The sequence below is a fragment of the Copadichromis virginalis genome, linkage group LG7 (assembly GCF_057382275.1).
Source record: "Copadichromis virginalis isolate Kocher_CV1m ecotype Utaka linkage group LG7, C_Virginalis_male_GT1.1, whole genome shotgun sequence".
Classification (NCBI taxonomy): Eukaryota; Metazoa; Chordata; class Actinopteri; order Cichliformes; family Cichlidae; genus Copadichromis; species Copadichromis virginalis.
In genome coordinates this window covers 65,940,747-65,957,531 of record NC_140624.1, presented here as the reverse complement: position 1 = coordinate 65,957,531, position 16,785 = coordinate 65,940,747, and the positions used below count along the sequence as shown (strand labels likewise).

General features: G+C 39.1%; 1 protein-coding gene and 1 long non-coding RNA gene across 3 annotated transcripts; both read left to right on the top strand.

The window, feature by feature from the left end:
- Positions 1–2,361: 2,361 nt before the first annotated feature.
- On the top strand, positions 2,362–5,752 carry LOC146706607 (olfactomedin-like). Of its 2 annotated transcripts, none has more exons than XM_085465278.1 (5): positions 2,362–2,438; positions 2,547–2,693; positions 3,199–3,411; positions 3,548–3,680; positions 4,873–5,752. In XM_085465278.1, the coding sequence occupies exons 1-5, from the start codon at positions 2,400–2,402 to the stop codon at positions 5,718–5,720; spliced, it is 1,380 nt and encodes a 459-aa protein (XP_085321404.1). In that variant the 5' UTR covers positions 2,362–2,399; the 3' UTR covers positions 5,721–5,752. The 2 variants fall into 2 exon arrangements, with proteins under 2 accessions (XP_085321404.1, XP_085321403.1); XM_085465277.1 differs by having other exon boundaries at positions 2,535–2,693.
- Positions 5,753–12,959: 7,207 nt separating this feature from the next.
- Positions 12,960–16,053, top strand: LOC146706606 (uncharacterized). The gene is made up of 3 exons (XR_014921773.1): positions 12,960–13,068; positions 15,540–15,584; positions 15,706–16,053. It is a non-coding gene; the product is annotated as an uncharacterized LOC146706606 (long non-coding RNA).
- Positions 16,054–16,785: the final 732 nt, after the last annotated feature.

Genomic DNA, 16,785 nt, shown 5'->3' with positions numbered 1-16,785 from the left:
CGCTTTCTGATATCGTGCTTTTGCATCTCTAGGCCTTTCTCTGTTAATTTTCTCTCACGTGAGCTAGATTTGCATGGTGCGTTTATAGGGTTGTCTGTTTCTTCTTCTGATGAGCTGGATTCACATGGTGCGTTTGTGGGGTTGTCTGTTTGCTCTTCCGGTAGTGACATTTTGTTTCTGTAGCTGCCTTAAGTCGATTGTAGCTTTGATTGCCTTACTGCTTGACTATACTTTAAAGCTGTAGTTAATCTTTACCACAGAGTAACGCTATGTCAAACATTTACTGATTATGGACATTCAAAGGTATGTTTAGTGTAAGACAGCAACAACAAATGTTCATAAATTAGCTAATGAGCTTCACCTTTTAAACCTTTTCATAAACAGACATCCTGTGAATTATTATTCCACAAAAAACACATTTCGCTCACCAAGAAACATTAACCAGATTCAGGGATATTATGTGTTGGCAGTCCATGAATTATTTTGGCCTCGTAACATTATTTAAAGAGTTTCTAGTTATGCATTAAGCTTGTGCATGTGTGTAAGCAGTCCCGTGTTTCTTCTTGGCAGTCAATGTCTCTTTCAGTATCTGGAGTCTTGAGTTTTAGTATGCTGTTCTTTCTAACCTTGCGAGTGCAGTTTGTGGATGCGAGTGGAATCAGCTGGCTGGTAACAGGTTGGTAGCTGGATCTCTGATGAAATGGTGTCAGGTTCTCTGCAGGGATGGCAGGTCTCTTGCAGTCAGAGAGTTTTCACTGTAGCTGCCCACTTGGAATTACCACTCGTGACGCAGAGAGCTTCGACTGATGCAACTTTATTCTCTCCTCTTTTAACCACCGACAATATGGCACCGTGAAAACTATAAAGATGCACAAACAAATACCATTAAACATTCAAGTAGAAAGTGCAGAAATGTTCGCATTTTACTATAGAAAATTATTTTGATTAACCCAAATAGTGATATTGACATAAATCAATAGTTTTTAAACTATTTATGTTACAGCATTTAATAAAATGAATTAACAACAACCTTTCTGTGTCTTAAATACATAAACAATCGTTTGCAATCATTAACCAACCTCTTTCTGCTTCCAAGGGTGCTAATCATGCTGAATCAGCTAGCCAACCTCCTCCATGCGCATCTCTTAGCCAGTCTTTCCACACCACAAATAAATGACATGCATACACAATAAAAAACGAATTCAACCACATTGAGTAAACTTTCAAAGTTATAGCATGTGACAGATAAATAAAACACATAGTTTTGCATGAGTACCCTCAAAAACAAACGCTTTTACTCACTCTGAAGCAACGTGTTTGCGTCGCCTCACCGAGAACAGAACAGGAAGTCTGACACAATAAAAGAGGAAGTGCTAAGGTACTCTTCAAAATAAAAGTGCAAAGTAAAGTGGCTTTGCCGGCATTTACACATAGTTAGTGAAAAAGGTGACTCAAAATAATTGGTACCGTCTATTTCAAAAGTTTTTTTTTAAATTATGTTGATAAATACATGTCTTAGATGTTTCTTTATTATATTTTGTTTATCGATAGCAGTCTAAACCTGTTGTAATTACAAGCTACAGCCATCTACAATCTGCTGGTGATGTTTCAGAGCTGGATAATGCAATAATACTACATCCTTACTGTGCATTCTAAGCTCTGTATTGTGAGATGTGTGTGTGTATGTGTATGTATACATATATATATATATATATATATATATATATATATATATATATATATATATATATATATATATATATATATATATATATCACTTTATTTACAAACATAAGCTTTAACATCTACCAATACAAAGTAATACCTCTCTGCAGATGCCCATTTTTTAAAGCTTAACTTTATTTATTAATCATAAAAAAATGTTGACCATAAAACAGCTAATGACTACAAACGTCAACACTACAAGGTAAATTGTTTGAATCATTTTCTTCTGCAAGCAGCTTTTTCAGGAATCTGATTTTCGTACTAACATATGATAAAAACTCAATTGGTATTGGATATAGTTTTTTTTTTTCATGTGAATTTAGCTTTAAAATCAGTGAGCAGTTCATTAGACTTGCTTTACATAGTTAAAAATAGATAAATAAATGAGAAATAAACAACAACATTTTAAAAAAATGCAATACTCCTCTAGAACAAAAAAGTGAAAATGAGAGCCAATAAACTAACAATGCATAAAGAAAGTGGGCGGGGTCTTACAAACCACCAGTTTGATGTTCTTAGTTGTGTCATTTGTCCAAGTGGTTTTAAGGCTGTGGAGCAACTCATCAGTGACAGGAAGCAAACCGGCAAATTCTGTGTTTGTTGTGAGTGAGTTTTTCTAAAGAAAACAGAAGAAGACCGTGTGTCAGTGTTGGTCCATCTCAGTTTCTCTAAAAATGCTGCAGCTGCTTCTATTGCTCCTGCTGTCATCCACAGTAAGTCACACAGTATTATATGTAGTATTGTTCTGTTATTGTTTGTTTACCATGTATATAAGTCTTAAGAATTTATGCTCCTATTTGCAAAATCAGGCTGACAGCCAGAGTCAGCAAGTGTCGGGCTACAAGAAGGCAAATGCATGTGTGTGCCAGCTAAACTCCACCATGTGGCTGTTCCCTGCTCAGAAGTTTAAGTACGTGTTGGAGGAAGTTCACACCTGTGAAGAATCTCTGAATAACCTACAAGAAGAGGTAAGAACTCATCTATATGCTTTATTGTACTGAAGTAAGCTCTCAGGAACTAACGTTGTACTATAAAAAAAACTGTAATACAATTAAAAAGCAATCAATCAATAATCAATAAAACATTATTTAATAATTCATTAATTATTATTACCATAATGAATACTGAGTATGGGTATAATCAATTAATCAATTTGTTTTTTTTATTTTTATTTTATTGCTATGTCTAGTTTTATTACTATGTGCATATTAGTATTGTACAGCACTTTGGTCTACCAGGTGTGTTTTTAAATAAATAAATGATGATGATGATGAATCAATCAATCAATGTTTCAATATTTAAAGATGAACAGTTTATCAAAGTTACTTTATTTTTTATATCATTTCTCCAACCACTTTTTCTTTCCCCTCGAAACAATAACTTTTTAAAATTTGGGTTTATTTTTACATTGTTCCTATGGAAAAAAAAGCCATGTCTTTGAACAAAGATTTTTTTTGTCTGCATTTCTTGCAGCTGACGTTCTCCAGCCAACATCTTCCTCTGATCCAGGATCAGTTTACCAAATTTACAGTCCGGCTGGAGCCCTACAACTACCTGCACTCCCAGGGCCTGTATACAGAACTGTCCCTGCACCAGCTGGGCCAGGTGCTCAGCCAGTTACAGGTGGACATCGATGTGGTCCACAGCCAGCTTAACAACTCCGAGACACAGAAACTCTCCAAAGAGGTAGAGCTAAAATAGCAAATGGCAGCGAAATACAACAGAAAGAAATAAGTTGATGTTATACTATGTCAGGTCACAAGTGAACTGTTGTGATGTAACAGAATTATAAATAGAATAATATTATATCTGTCTTTGAAAGGCTGAGAAACTACATAAACATGTAAACAAGATGCAAACAATAGACACGCTTAACATGAAGACTGTGAAGGAGAAACTGCGCTACCTAAAGAATAAGTTGGAGACCTGCAAGTCAATCCCCAAAGACTTCAGAGGTATGTGTGTGTGTGTGTGTGTGTGTGTGTGTGTGTGTGTGTGTGTGTGTGTGTGTGTGTGTGTGTGTGACATAGAGAGACAAGGGAATAAATCAGTTATCAGTTAATATGTTGCAATCAATGATCCCTTGTGACAGTGATTCTTAAATGAGATGGCAGGAGTGTATTTGTATTTTGGCTCTAACAAACTGAAACTAATGAGAAACACAATTTTTGTTTTTAAGATTTATGTGTGCATTCATCAGTTAGAAAAACGGAGTTTAGAAAATTCTGTGGCAGAAAAGAAAACAATTAAGAGCTGATGGTCAGGTTATATCCACATTCCAAAAGAAGCATAATGTTTTTCAGTCAAATTGAGTTGCATTCCCATGACGGCAGTACCAGCCAACTTAAGTTGATAAGTCAACTGATGTCCTTTTATGCTCCCAGTTGTTAAATAAATGGGGTACTTTTCAAAGTACCTTAACATGAATAGCATCTACAAGACCCTTTGCCACATACGTCCATGGCAACTCCACCTTATCTGATTTAACCTCCTAAGACCCGAACTCTTTATTTGGTGTCTGAACACAGCAGTATTTTTCCTCAGTACAAAAACAAAATGAGAAACAACAATTGTGCCCCTTTTAGCAAAATTTCTGTAACAAAGCAAAAAAAGTAAAAGATTTCTGAGCACTGAATGAAAAACAAAACATTTCTCTCCCAAACTGCTACTTCAAACATGTTTACACCTACTGTATGTGTGTAAAATTTTGTATTGTGGTCTAGACAAGCCAAAATGTGATGTCCACATATGTGGACACCAGGTCCTAGGAGTTTAATCATTGTCATATCTGTCATGAGTTATTCCTGTTCTGTTCTGTGCTGAGCCTTGATGTTGTTCTGCTGAACCTGCCTTGGGTTTTCAACATGTGGAATAAATAATATGTTTTCACCGATCCTCACAGAATTCAGATTTGGATTTTTGGCTCTAACTACGCATGGAGGGGTGGAGAGAACCCAATACAGAGCCATGCCACTCTAGAAATAAAAGCTTATTTTCACTGATCGTGACTGAAATCAGATTTGAGCTCCTTCCCCTTTTCAAAGCAAACACACACCCTCAGGGGATGATTAACAGCTGATGTTGATAAATGACTGACTGTATCTTATAATATGCTTCAGAAATCTTCTGATCTTTCTGTCTTTCCAGGTCAGGACAGGCACTGTCTCAAAGGTCTGATCACCAACATCAGTGACCCTATCACAGCTAAAGTCAGCCCTTTTGGTAAGAGCTGTGTCTCTGGTTCGTGGGGAAAACAAGCCCAGAAAGAGAGCGATGGGCAGAAGAACAGTTACTGGGTTCAACCTCTGCTCAGCAGCTACATCTGGGGCAACACTGTGCGCCTTTACCAAACCTATGAAGACCTCATGGCCTCAACAAACCACAGGGACTTTACATTTGCCTCATCGTACAGCCATCCCAACGCCATTGAGGGTCCCAGTGCTGTGCTGTACGGTAAGGCTCTGTACTATAACTGCTACCGCTCTGCAGACGTTTGCCGGTACGACCTGGAGACCAACGAGGTCAAACGGGTGACTCTTCCAGGCACCGGTGTGGGTTTCAACAACAAGTTCCCCTATTGTTACTACGATTGCCGGCTCAATAGTGATATTGATGTAGAGGCAGATGAAACAGGACTGTGGGCTCTCTATGCCACTCTAGGTAACCATGGTAACCTCGTGATCAGCCGCTTAGTTTGGGACAGCGAGGTGAAGAGTCTCAACGTGACACAGACGTGGGAAACGAGGCTGTTCAAGAAGGCAGTAAGTAACGCCTTCATGGTGTGCGGTGTGATGTACGCAACTCGTTACGTTAATGAGTACCGGGAGGAGGTGTTCTACGCCTTCGACACAGCCACAGGCAAAGAAGACAACTCACTAGCAATACCACTGGAGAAGGTAGCTAAAGCAGTGGCTAGTCTGAGCTACAATCCCACCAACAAGCAGATCTACATGTACAACGATGGATACTTGCTGGCCTACCAGGTTTACTTCTGATCTGAAGCTTTGTAGCTAGTTATTGTCACATGACCAAGCAAAACAAAACAAAAAAGGCAATGGCTGTTTTGTGCAGCAGCAATTTTATTCGGTCTTGCAAATGCTGAAGATAAATCATGTATGATGTACAAAAGAACAACCATAATAAAGAGTTAAGTAACAATGAGATGAAAACTCTTTATGCCCTTTTTTGCTCTCTTTACTAGTATTTTTTTAAAACACACAAAAAAACACACACACATAGACACACACACAGAGACAGACACGCACATTTTTCTTGTTGACTGTGACCAGCTAGTTAATGTATTAATGTTTAGCAGGTGACAAAAAGACATGTTAACATTTCCAAATCTTAAAAATTCCCTCAGAGTGCTGTTACTATGTAAAATGTAAATAAACCCAGGTTTGATTGCCAATACAACATAGAAAACAAATCAACAGCTTAAACTAAGAAAATGTATCATTTTAAAAAAATGGCTCATAGTAAGGGAACAAATTGCAGTTGTACCAGGTGTCTACAGTAGGTGGCAGTGTGATCCCACTCTGGAGTGGATGAGGACAGATGTTTCCACTGCTGAGCCACGGTTTCCAGTTTCTGGCTGGCTGCCTCTTAGACACACCCAAAGCTCTGCTCCCATAATGACAGAAGCCAAACAGCAGCCTGCTGGCTCAAGACGAAACTCTGCGGTCTGCTTTTTACCATGTATGCGGTGGGACCGAGCTCATGTTTCTGTGCAGTTAAAATAGGCTGGGCAGAATCTACATGTTCTGTAATGACATGCTGGATCCTGAACATTTTGGTAACCTTTACAGATTAAGTTTGTGTTTCTTTCTGAAATCCACCCTTTCATTGTTGGTCTACTAACACTGTCACACACATATGGGAAATAATAAATGACTAAAAACGATCTAATTGCACACATAATGCTAATATCTATATATCACAGTGGAGGCCTCCAACCCTTTCAACAATTTTCCCTTTTTTGTATATCTGTGGAAAATCGCTGCATCAGATAAAAATTACAATTTTGCGTAGGAGTGCACAGCAATTTCACACTACCTTGTTCTAGTAGTGTTCTTAATAATAATTAATATCAAAATGAAATTGAGGTGGTGAAGCATAATTTTTCAAAATTACAAATGAATGCAGGAGCCAAGCGTCCAGGCACAACTGTTTAATTTGCTATTTGATGCCCTCTGAGTTTCTGTGGGCATTAAAGCTGGTATATTTTTATGCTTTTTAACGCCTGTGTTTTTTGCCGTTGCGGTTGTTTTTGTTGTTGTTTTAAATATAAATGAAATTATTTTGTTTTCCATTTGTTGCCAGAATCAGGTGACCACGTTTTCATTAAAACTAACTTTATTGTTAAGGCAAAGTGTAAGTGTTACTTATGAATCAGTAAAAAACAATCCTCTCTTGTTATATTACTTTAATGATCTTGTTATAAAATGATAACTGAAGTAGAGAGATTCGAAAGCTATAACACAGCATCTTTCAGATATTGTATTAATAAGAATTTACAGGCATATTTTAAGACACCTTTAGCCAAACCAACCTTAAAATAAAGCTAAAAGTTTTACTCTCAGTCTCTTATTTGAAAGACAGCAAACTGTCATGAATCATTGCTCCTTTTTCACAGCTTTTTGATTCAGTTTTGCGAATTACCATGCTAAACATGAGCGTGTTACCATTTACATTGGCGCTTATAATCCTCTGAACACAGAGCAACAGGCATGGCTTTAGAGCTGCAGAATCCAATTGGAGAAACAGTCGCATGAGCATTGCAGATTGCATGAATACACCAATGTCACTACCTTCAGCTTGGCTATTCATACCACAGCTTTTCCTGTAGAAAGGCAAACACTGACTCAATCGATTCCAGCAAATAAGGTGAAGATCTTGTGGAAGCAGGAAGTGAAGCTGAAGTTCTTGAATCCTGGTTTCATTACATTGTCACTAATTGTTTTGGGCTGAGGCTTAATTGATCACTTACAGAGCGTGCTCATCTATATGCCAGGAAGTTCTCATTGTGTCCACAAGGCACGATGATTGCCTGTCAGTTTCACCTTAAGTCATCATCGCATTATTACTCATAAATATGTAATGTTGCATTAAAGAGTCCATCTGATGTGCACAGCCATTATAACTTGCTACCGGTATCAAGTACAGATGATTACCAGCAAACACTGACATTGGCTGATCCTGAGCTACCGGATGATCTTCCTTACAGCACCACCAGGCAATGTTTTCAGCTTAAATCACAGGCTGGTACAAAATACAGCCCACGCATGGCTGCTTTTTCACCTTTTGGTTTCCTTTGGACTTCCTTTGCAGACAGACTGGGTTAGTGAACATGAGCTGTGTCCTGTTTGCTGGCAGAGTCTGGGAGAACTTTGAGGTACTGGGTTTGAAATATGTTAACCTTTTGTTACTTGAGTCTGCCACAACAAAGCTTTTCAAAAGTGTGTAGACACGACTCAACAGTTTCTGTTTCAAACAAACACTGGCCACAAAGGCACTGTGGTGCCAGTATCACGTTTCACAAGTGATTGTTTTTACTTGCAAATTGCTGATAAATTTGCAAACCCTAGAGAGCCCTTTTGTGATCATGCATAGGTCACATAAGCACATAATGGAGATTAATTAGAAACATCTGTGTTACAAACTGCATTAAAAAGTTGTATTAAAAACTGAGAACGTGTTTACTACTTACATAGGAAATATGAAGGTAAGAGCCACTAAGGTACTGTTAATCCAATGCATCTGATTTAGTGATCGTCAGCAGACATATAAAAGCAGACATTGTGCAGTTTGCTTGTTCCTGAAAATTCATCCCAGGGTCAGACGTGTTGCCAATCCTCGGACTCTCAGACCTCAGTTAACATGTTAAATGCTAAAGTTCATAATTAGAAAATGACTGAACAAGTGTGGCTTGTCTGGAAGGATTGCCAGAATATAAAACAACAATCAAAAAAACTTCTCTCTAAAAGGAACATGGCTTAGTTTTGCAAAGTTGCATCTGGACAAACCACAACACTACTGGAACAATGCTTTTTTTGACAGACGAGACCAAAGTGGAGATGTTTGACTATAATCAATGGCCCCGCATTTAGAGAAACCCAAACACAGCATATCAGCAAAAAACACAAAAACAGCCTACTAACTTAGTAACTGACAGCATGGCAGTGGAGGGCTGATGAATTGAGTTTCTTTTGCAGCCACACGACCCAGCCGTCTTTCAGTTACCGAGTTGACCATGAAATCTTTTGTATACCAGTAAATTCTAGAGTCAAATGTGAAGCCATCTGTCTGACAACCAAAGCCCAAATTGGTCTTTCAACAGGACAATGAAATAAGTGCCAAAGAGTTATTGCCCTTTCGGTGTGTTTGCTGTGAATTTATGGCTCCTGTTTTCACCCTTGAACTGTTTGACTTTTAATTTTTTTGGGCCAGTTATGTTATTTTTTTGTCTTGTCATTAGTTAATTAATTTATATGACACCAAAACACAAAACCAGTTTCCCCAAGGTGCTTTATATTGTAAAGCAAAGACTTGAGCGTAATACGTATTTGAATTTTAACAAACTTATGGCCTCTTATCTACTGCTGCTACTACTACTGATATTACAAAGAATGACAAATATATAAATATTTTCTACATTGTGCGAAGCACTTTATGATTTATGAAACAACATGCATTGTTCACATAAATTAAAAAGTAGTAATATTTTTCACTAATTATTACATTTTTTTTTATCTTACAAGGTTTAGAAATGCAAACACTTGGCATAAAATCTGACCGTTCCTGTCCCTGGAAGTTTCCATGTCTTAGCTTAAGTGTAAGGAAATGCCATCACTTATGGAGTAGCTTTTGAAAGAATGCTGAGCAGAGTTTTCCACAGGCAGGTCTGTATTACAGCACATACATGATGTCTCAGGAGTATTAATCCCTCCAGCACCCCCCCCCCCCCCCCCCATCAGCATTAGTACCAAGGTTCTGCTTCCATCCTGTGATCAGCAAACGCTGTCTCCATTATTGTTGTTAATAGGGACTGTAGTAGGACTAGATGATACTCTAGTCCTAATACTAAACTTTAAAAAGTTGAATAAGTAACAACGGTGAAATGTTATTAATGAAGAGTATGGAGCTTCAGAATAGACAGGTGGAGTACAGTAAGACTATGAGAAGTTAATCAGATTATGGTAGCACTGCACTGGATTATTGTGTGAATGAAGACTGCTGTAGTGTGTATGCCCACAACTGTGAGTGCATTCCAGTTCAATTCACAACAACAACGACAACAACAGGGCCTTTTGTATGATAAAGACTCTGCAATATTAGAGACAGAACCCCAAAGAGCAGAGGATCCTTTATCATACCTTTAACACTTGGCAATGGTAGGAAGGAAGAACTGTTTTTTTTAACAGGGAGAGACGCGCAGGAGAAGGAAGCTCAGGGAGGGGAGGCCATCTGCTACAAGTGGTTGATGGTAAAGGAAAAGGGAAGTTCCAAATGTTCAACTTCAAGTATTTTTTTGAGCCTGGTACAAAAGACGGTTTTCAGAATCACAATATTTTGTGATCTGAGAGGATGTGCACTATATAGCTACTTCCCCCCCTTATAAGCAAATTTGCTCTTAATGGGCAAACAAGCATGAATAGCAAACTTCAGTATCAAGCAGTCCAATCTAGTTGTGAAGGCATCATTTGTTTGATCATTTTAATGGCTACTCACAGCAAAGCAGTTTGTTGCTTCTCCAATACCAGTAAAAAAACAAACAAACCCAACTTAAATCTGAGCTCTGCTCTGACTTGTTCAGGTTGTACTGATAGCAAACTTTATAGTGCAAAATCTTATCTAGTAGTTCTTCAAATACACATATTTCATCAGTGACAGTTTCTTCCCATCCAGTGGTTTTGTCAGCCAAATGTAAGATGGGGCCCTTCTGCTGTGTGAAACTTTAATTAACCAAAAAGATATTTCTTCTGCCTCAAAAGAGACTCTGCCTTCAAGTATTATTTGTGAAGCAAAAATATCCAGTCTGCCAGAAGCTGGGGAGTGAAAACAGAGCTGCACACACTGTACCAAAAGAGGATCACGAAAATGAGTTTTCCTCTTCACTAGCTCAACATCCTGCCTTTGCCATTGTTGCTGTGTTTGCACAGTAAAATATTCTGAAAGAAATGTGTAATCTTAACAAATTTCCCCGCAAGAAACAAACTGACCAAGACTAGATGTTAGCTTTGCAAGCTTTTATATGCTTACATATACTATATAACGTGGAGGCAGTCATCTGTAGTAATAACTGTGGATGTGATTGAAATGTGAGAAACACTAGACACTCCAACGTGAGGAGTGCGTGATGTGTGAAGAAGCAGTGGACAATACATGAGGGAGGAAAGAGAAATGTATTGCTTCCATGTGTTGGACAAATCACAATGAATCACTTCAGATTTGTGCTGTTCTGCACTATTTGTCAAGCTTATTTGCAGACAGAGTAACACTGGTTTGTTCCAACACCAATGATGGAAGCATCTAGAGCTGCATTGCTCCATATTATATATTATATTAATAAGATAATGATGTGATGTGTAAAAGGGGCTGTTGGTGGTGCATGTGACCACTAACAGCCCCTTTTACTTTTTTTTGCTTTAGACTTGGTCCTTTGGACTTGAATCCCAGAAAGAAAAACTTAGTAGTCCATAACTTAGAATGGTAGTGAATAACACGAATAGCTAAAAGATTAAAGGTGACAGAGCAGGTAGATTTATCTAAAGCTGTTAAGAACCAAAGCGGAGCTCAAAACAGTGAACTGGTCTTGATTTAAATTGTTAGCCAAAAACACAAGAAAATGCTGTTCCACATTTGTTTTTGCTTGTGCATAAGGTCATCCATCCATTTTCTTCTGCTTATCCAATTCAGGGGGCTGGAGGCTATCACAGCTGCCATTGGCAGTGTTGGGAAGGTTACTTTTAAAATGTATTCCATTACAGAATACAGATTACATGCCCCAAAATGTATTCTGTAACGTATTCCGTTACGTTACTCAATGACAGTAACGTATTCTGAATACTTTGGATTACTTAATATATTATCATGCTTTTTACAACAACGTGAATGTACTATTGCTGTGTGATTTATTACTATTACTGAAGGTCCGCGACTCCGAGCTGTAGTAAAGGGACCTCTGACTAATACGGCGGGGTCCCTGTCGGCTCGTAGCCGAAAAATAGCTTTACTTTGTTGTGTGGGTCAACTTTTCTTGCGGGAGACAGAGAGAGGCGTTGAAAGACTGCTCCAACGGAACTTATTGTTTTCGGAGGAAAACACGAACACGGTGTACAGTCGAGTCCTAATAGCTTACTTACAACTGGGCTCGTCAGGCACTCTTCTTGGCTGCAGTGGTTATTATTATATTTACATGCTTCCAGCTCCCGTTTTTCCTCGATGACAACTCGTACCTTTCCACTCCCCTTTTTCTCCCTCCTCGCGCTCACAGACCCATAACGCGTATGGCAGTCCATTCTCCCTGCAGCACGGACTACACTACCCATGATGCTACATTCTTTAGAGCTATGCTTGTAGCATTCTGCCTGTTAGCTTAGCACAACAACAACAACAACAACGAAAAGGCGCTCTCTCACCCAGGACCCGCGACAAAATGAAACAGGAAAGTACCGCAGTGTAATCCATTTATTTCAACAAAGTAACTGTATTCTGAATACCACCTTTTTAAACGGTAACTGTAACGGAATACAGTTACTCATATTTTGTATTTTAAATATGTAACGGCGGTACATGTATTCCGTTACTCCCCAACACTGGCCATTGGGCACCCATAGCTGCCAGGTTAGGTGATAAATACATCAAAATAATGTTTATATCTTACTGCATTACCCCAAATTTTGTCGCTCCATTTATAAAATAATAATTACAATCTGCTGCACTAGAACAACCCAGTTCTTGAGGTTTCGCCAAATTCCATTATAACCCCTGAGTTTAGCCCAGTGTTTTGTCATGTAGGAGTTTGTGAACCTGTAAAGAAATTTAAATTTTAAATCTCTGCCCGAAAGTTTACTAATAAAATACATTCATAAAAATCAATTCCACTTTATTCCCTCATCCTGTTGGTATCAGAGACTTTATTTTCTTTGAGATACAGTTGTGAATCACTTGAGTACATAACCCGTTTGTGCATAATGACTGGCAGTTTATGGATTCATTCCCATAGTAATATGATATGCTGAGAGCAAACTCCTTCTGATTCTCCAGATGGGTGGAACTGAGGAATAAAAATGAAAGAAGCGGAGAAGCAGCGCCAGTGCAGACATCAGGCACCAGTAGAAGGTCAGTAGAAATGTCCTCCCCTCTAATTTCAGAGGGTAGGAGAGTAATTACACACCAATTTTACCTCTACCTCCTCCCTCAATGCATTCAACTCCTCCCAGCCTCCCTCTTCTGCCTTCTTCCCTTCACCCCAACCCATCCCTATCCTTCTCATATTGCCTCCTTACCCACACTGTACCTTCCTGTATATCAAAGATAGATACAGTCATGTGAAAATAAAGTTTTCACAGGACCCTGTACAGTCCTGTGAAAACCTAAGTGCATGCTAGCACCTTTAGCAGCAATAACCTGAAGTAAATGTTTTCTGTTTGACTTTTTCAGTTCTTCACATCATTGTGGGGGAATTGTGTCCCACTATTCCTTACAACATTGCTTCAGTTCATTGAGATTTGTGGGCATTGTTTATGAATAGCTTTCAACCACAGCACTTCAGTATGGTGGAAATCTGGACTACGGCTCTGAAATTTCAACACCTTGATTCTTTAGCTGTTGTACAAATGGCCTCACATTTGATTCTTGAATACTTCCGGATATAGAGGAATTCATGGTCGCGTCACTGACTGCAAGCTGCCCAGGTCCTGTGGCTGCAAAACAGGACCAAACCAGTAGGTCTATATTAGCCTGCTGACAGTTAGCATGAAGCGTATGAACTGATATGTTATGTTTAGCTTTCACTACATGTGGTGCTATGCATCGGTCTTGTTGGTCCAATTTGGCATTGTTCCAGAAGTCTTGTGATATGTTCAGATCACCCGGGTGGTCAAACAAAAACAAGACCAGGAACATGAATGAGTGGAGAAAATTTTGTGACTATTTCACTGTGGCTGTAGCTCAGGTGGCAGAGCAGGTCAGCCACTAATCAGAAGGTTGGTGGTTCATGTCCTTGGGCAAGATACTAACCCCATGTTTGCCTACTGGTGGTGGCCAGTGTCCGGCAGCCTCGCCTCTGTCAGTGTGCCCCAGGGCAGCCGTGGCTACAATGTAGCTGCCATCACCAGTGTGTGAATGTGTGTGTGAATGGGTGAATGACTGAATGTAGTGTAAAGCACTTTGGGGTCCTTAGGGACTGAGTAAAGCGCTATACAAATGCAGACCATTTACCATTCAAATGTTCCTGAGACTGCTTCTTGTAATACTGAGTTCTTTCTAATGATTACCTCAAAGTGGGTAGCCAGCTAGTAACATTCCTAGCACTAGTGAATCAAAATAGCCCACAAAGAGACAAACCATGCTGGGCGATTATTTGTTATTTTGGTACCTAGAAAAGCCTAGATATCTAGGCTTTGAGATAGCAAAATTAAATATAAAGAAATATTAAATATAAAGACTCAAACTCCAAGTTTAGGGTGTTTTTTGTTGTTGTTGTTGTTTTAAATCACGTTATTATATCGCTTATGTCAATTTTGACATTACTTCGAAGCTTAAATTTAGACTATTGTGAAAAAACAACAAACAACCCTAATCTTAAACCGGTTAACCAGTTACATGGTGCATGTTCAGAAGCTAAGACTCCCTGAGGGGAATCAAAAAGGAGAAAGCAGGAACTCAGTGGAAAAGTTGGCCACCTATTATCTTACAGTGGCACAGCCAGATGTTTGCTCCTGCTAAAAATGTTCTGAGACTTTTGTGCTCGTCCTGTTAAACTAAAACCACAAAGGTGCCGGCCTTGATGAGAAATGGAGATATAAAAAAGTGGTGTGGGAGTAGAGCTGCGATGGGTGGAACCATCCTCGCAGCTATATAAAGCGGTCTAATGACAAGGCATCCGAGAGTTTGAAGATATAAATACGTTTCTTAAAGAGCTGTTCAGTCCACCACCCTGTCCTGAAATGACAGGGTGGATGGAAAGGGAGTGTGAGTGGGAGTGTGTGTTTGTGTGTTTCAGAGCCAGTTAATTCACACACTCGGTGGACAGTTTTACTGTTGAACTTGTTCTTTGCTCCACATTGTACTACTGTGTCACAGATGTTTCTCATGTTGAACACCCATTAAACACACACACGATCCCATACTGTATAATTGCACTTGATTTATGTTCAGAATGTGTTGTCTTACATGTCTTGTAAGGAGCTACAGTAGTCTCAAACACTGAGTTTAGCCCATAAGTCAAAGCCAGCATTTCTGCTGACCAAATGTTGGCCCCTGATGTTGGTCTTATGTTGACACAAGACTGGGCAGGGCTCGCAGTAAATTAGTAAAATAACATACACCACATTTAGACAGAGGAGCCGTTTTACTGAGTCACAAGACTTCCCATTTATTTATTTATTTATTTACCTTGGTGTGACAGAACTTCCTTCAGCAAACATCTTTTTTTGTGTTTATATTCTTGAATTTTGCAGATTCATAAATGTGCAGTCTTTTTCACTCTTTACCAGAAACTATTTGCCTGTTGGCACAAATATTTCTGTTCATTTTGTATGGTCACATTCACCCCTGCTTTCGGTCTGCTTCTCTTGATTTTCCTCTAGACTTCAGACTTACGTTATCTTGAAACTGTCTCAGTGATGCTGAAGGTAAGCATCGTACTGCAATGATGACATTTAGCAGATTCACATTAGCATTTCTATTTGTAGTTTTAACATTTGTAGTTTTGACATTTGTTATCCACAATGACACAATTTCTACCAATTACAGTGAGGGGACGATCGTGGCTCAAGAGTTGACAGTTCATCTTGTAATCGGAAGGTTGCCGGTTCGAGCCCCGGTTCCAACAGTCTTGGTCGTTGTGTCCTTGGGAAAGACACTTCACCCGTTGCCTACTGGTGGTGGTCAGAGGGCCCGGTGGCGCCAGTGTCCGGCAGCCTCGCCTCTGTCAGTGCGCCAGGGCAGCTGTGGCTACAATATAGCTTGCCATAACCAGTGTGTGAATGTGTGGATGACTGAATGTAGTGTAAAACGCTTTGGGGTCCATAGGGACTGAGTAAAGCGCTATACAAGTACAGGTCATTTACCATTTGCATCATTGCTAGTGGCCTTCTCCTACTCCAGAGGATTTCTGCAGCATGAATAGCTATTTCAGCTGTTCGAGGTTTAAAAAGTAACAGAAATCTACACGCGTTATTCAGGAATTCAGGATGATCATCATTTATAAAGATGTCTTATACAAAAGGCAACTAAAATACAAATTATTAAACTCTTAAGTAAGGTTTAAATGAATCAAAGCTAGAATACTGTTCACAGACTGTTGATTAAACCAACAGTGGCATCGCTTTGACATCTGTTTGTTTTAACCAGATGTGACCATATTTGGTGAGTTTAAGGTACTTCTGATTTTGCTTCACCGAAGGTTCTCTACACTCTGTAAATGTGGTGCTATGGATCGTTCTTGTCTGTCCAGTTTTACATTCTTCCAGATGTCTTGTGATTTGTTTGGATCACCCAGGTCGTTCAAAAAATAAATAAATAAAAAGGACCAGGAACATGAATGAGCAGAGAAAAGTTGGGAACTATTTCACAGATGTCCCTGAGACTGTTCCTTGTGAGGATTAACTCAAAGTGGTTAGCTAGCTAGTAACATTCCTAGCACTAGCGAATCCAAATAGCCCGCGAGGAGACCAGCCATGCTGGGTGATTATTTGGGCAGTTATTTTGATACCTAGAAAAGCCTACACCAGCCTTTTGATATCTAATTTTGAGATATCAAAATTAAGTATTATTATTAATGTTATTAGAGTTCCTGGCACAGACTGCTTGAGGGTAATACATGTAGCACCT

What these genes read in the sequence shown, in the direction of transcription:
- LOC146706607 (XM_085465277.1), top strand. Translation starts at nt 2,400, where the DNA reads ATGCTGCAGCTGCTTCTATTGCTCCTGCTGTCATCCACA. An exon ending in TGCTCCTGCTGTCATCCACA is followed by an intron (nt 2,439 to 2,534) that starts GTAAGTCACACA and finishes TTGCAAAATCAG; the next exon opens with GCTGACAGCCAGAGTCAGCA. An exon ending in CACAGAAACTCTCCAAAGAG is followed by an intron (nt 3,412 to 3,547) that starts GTAGAGCTAAAA and finishes TGTCTTTGAAAG; the next exon opens with GCTGAGAAACTACATAAACA.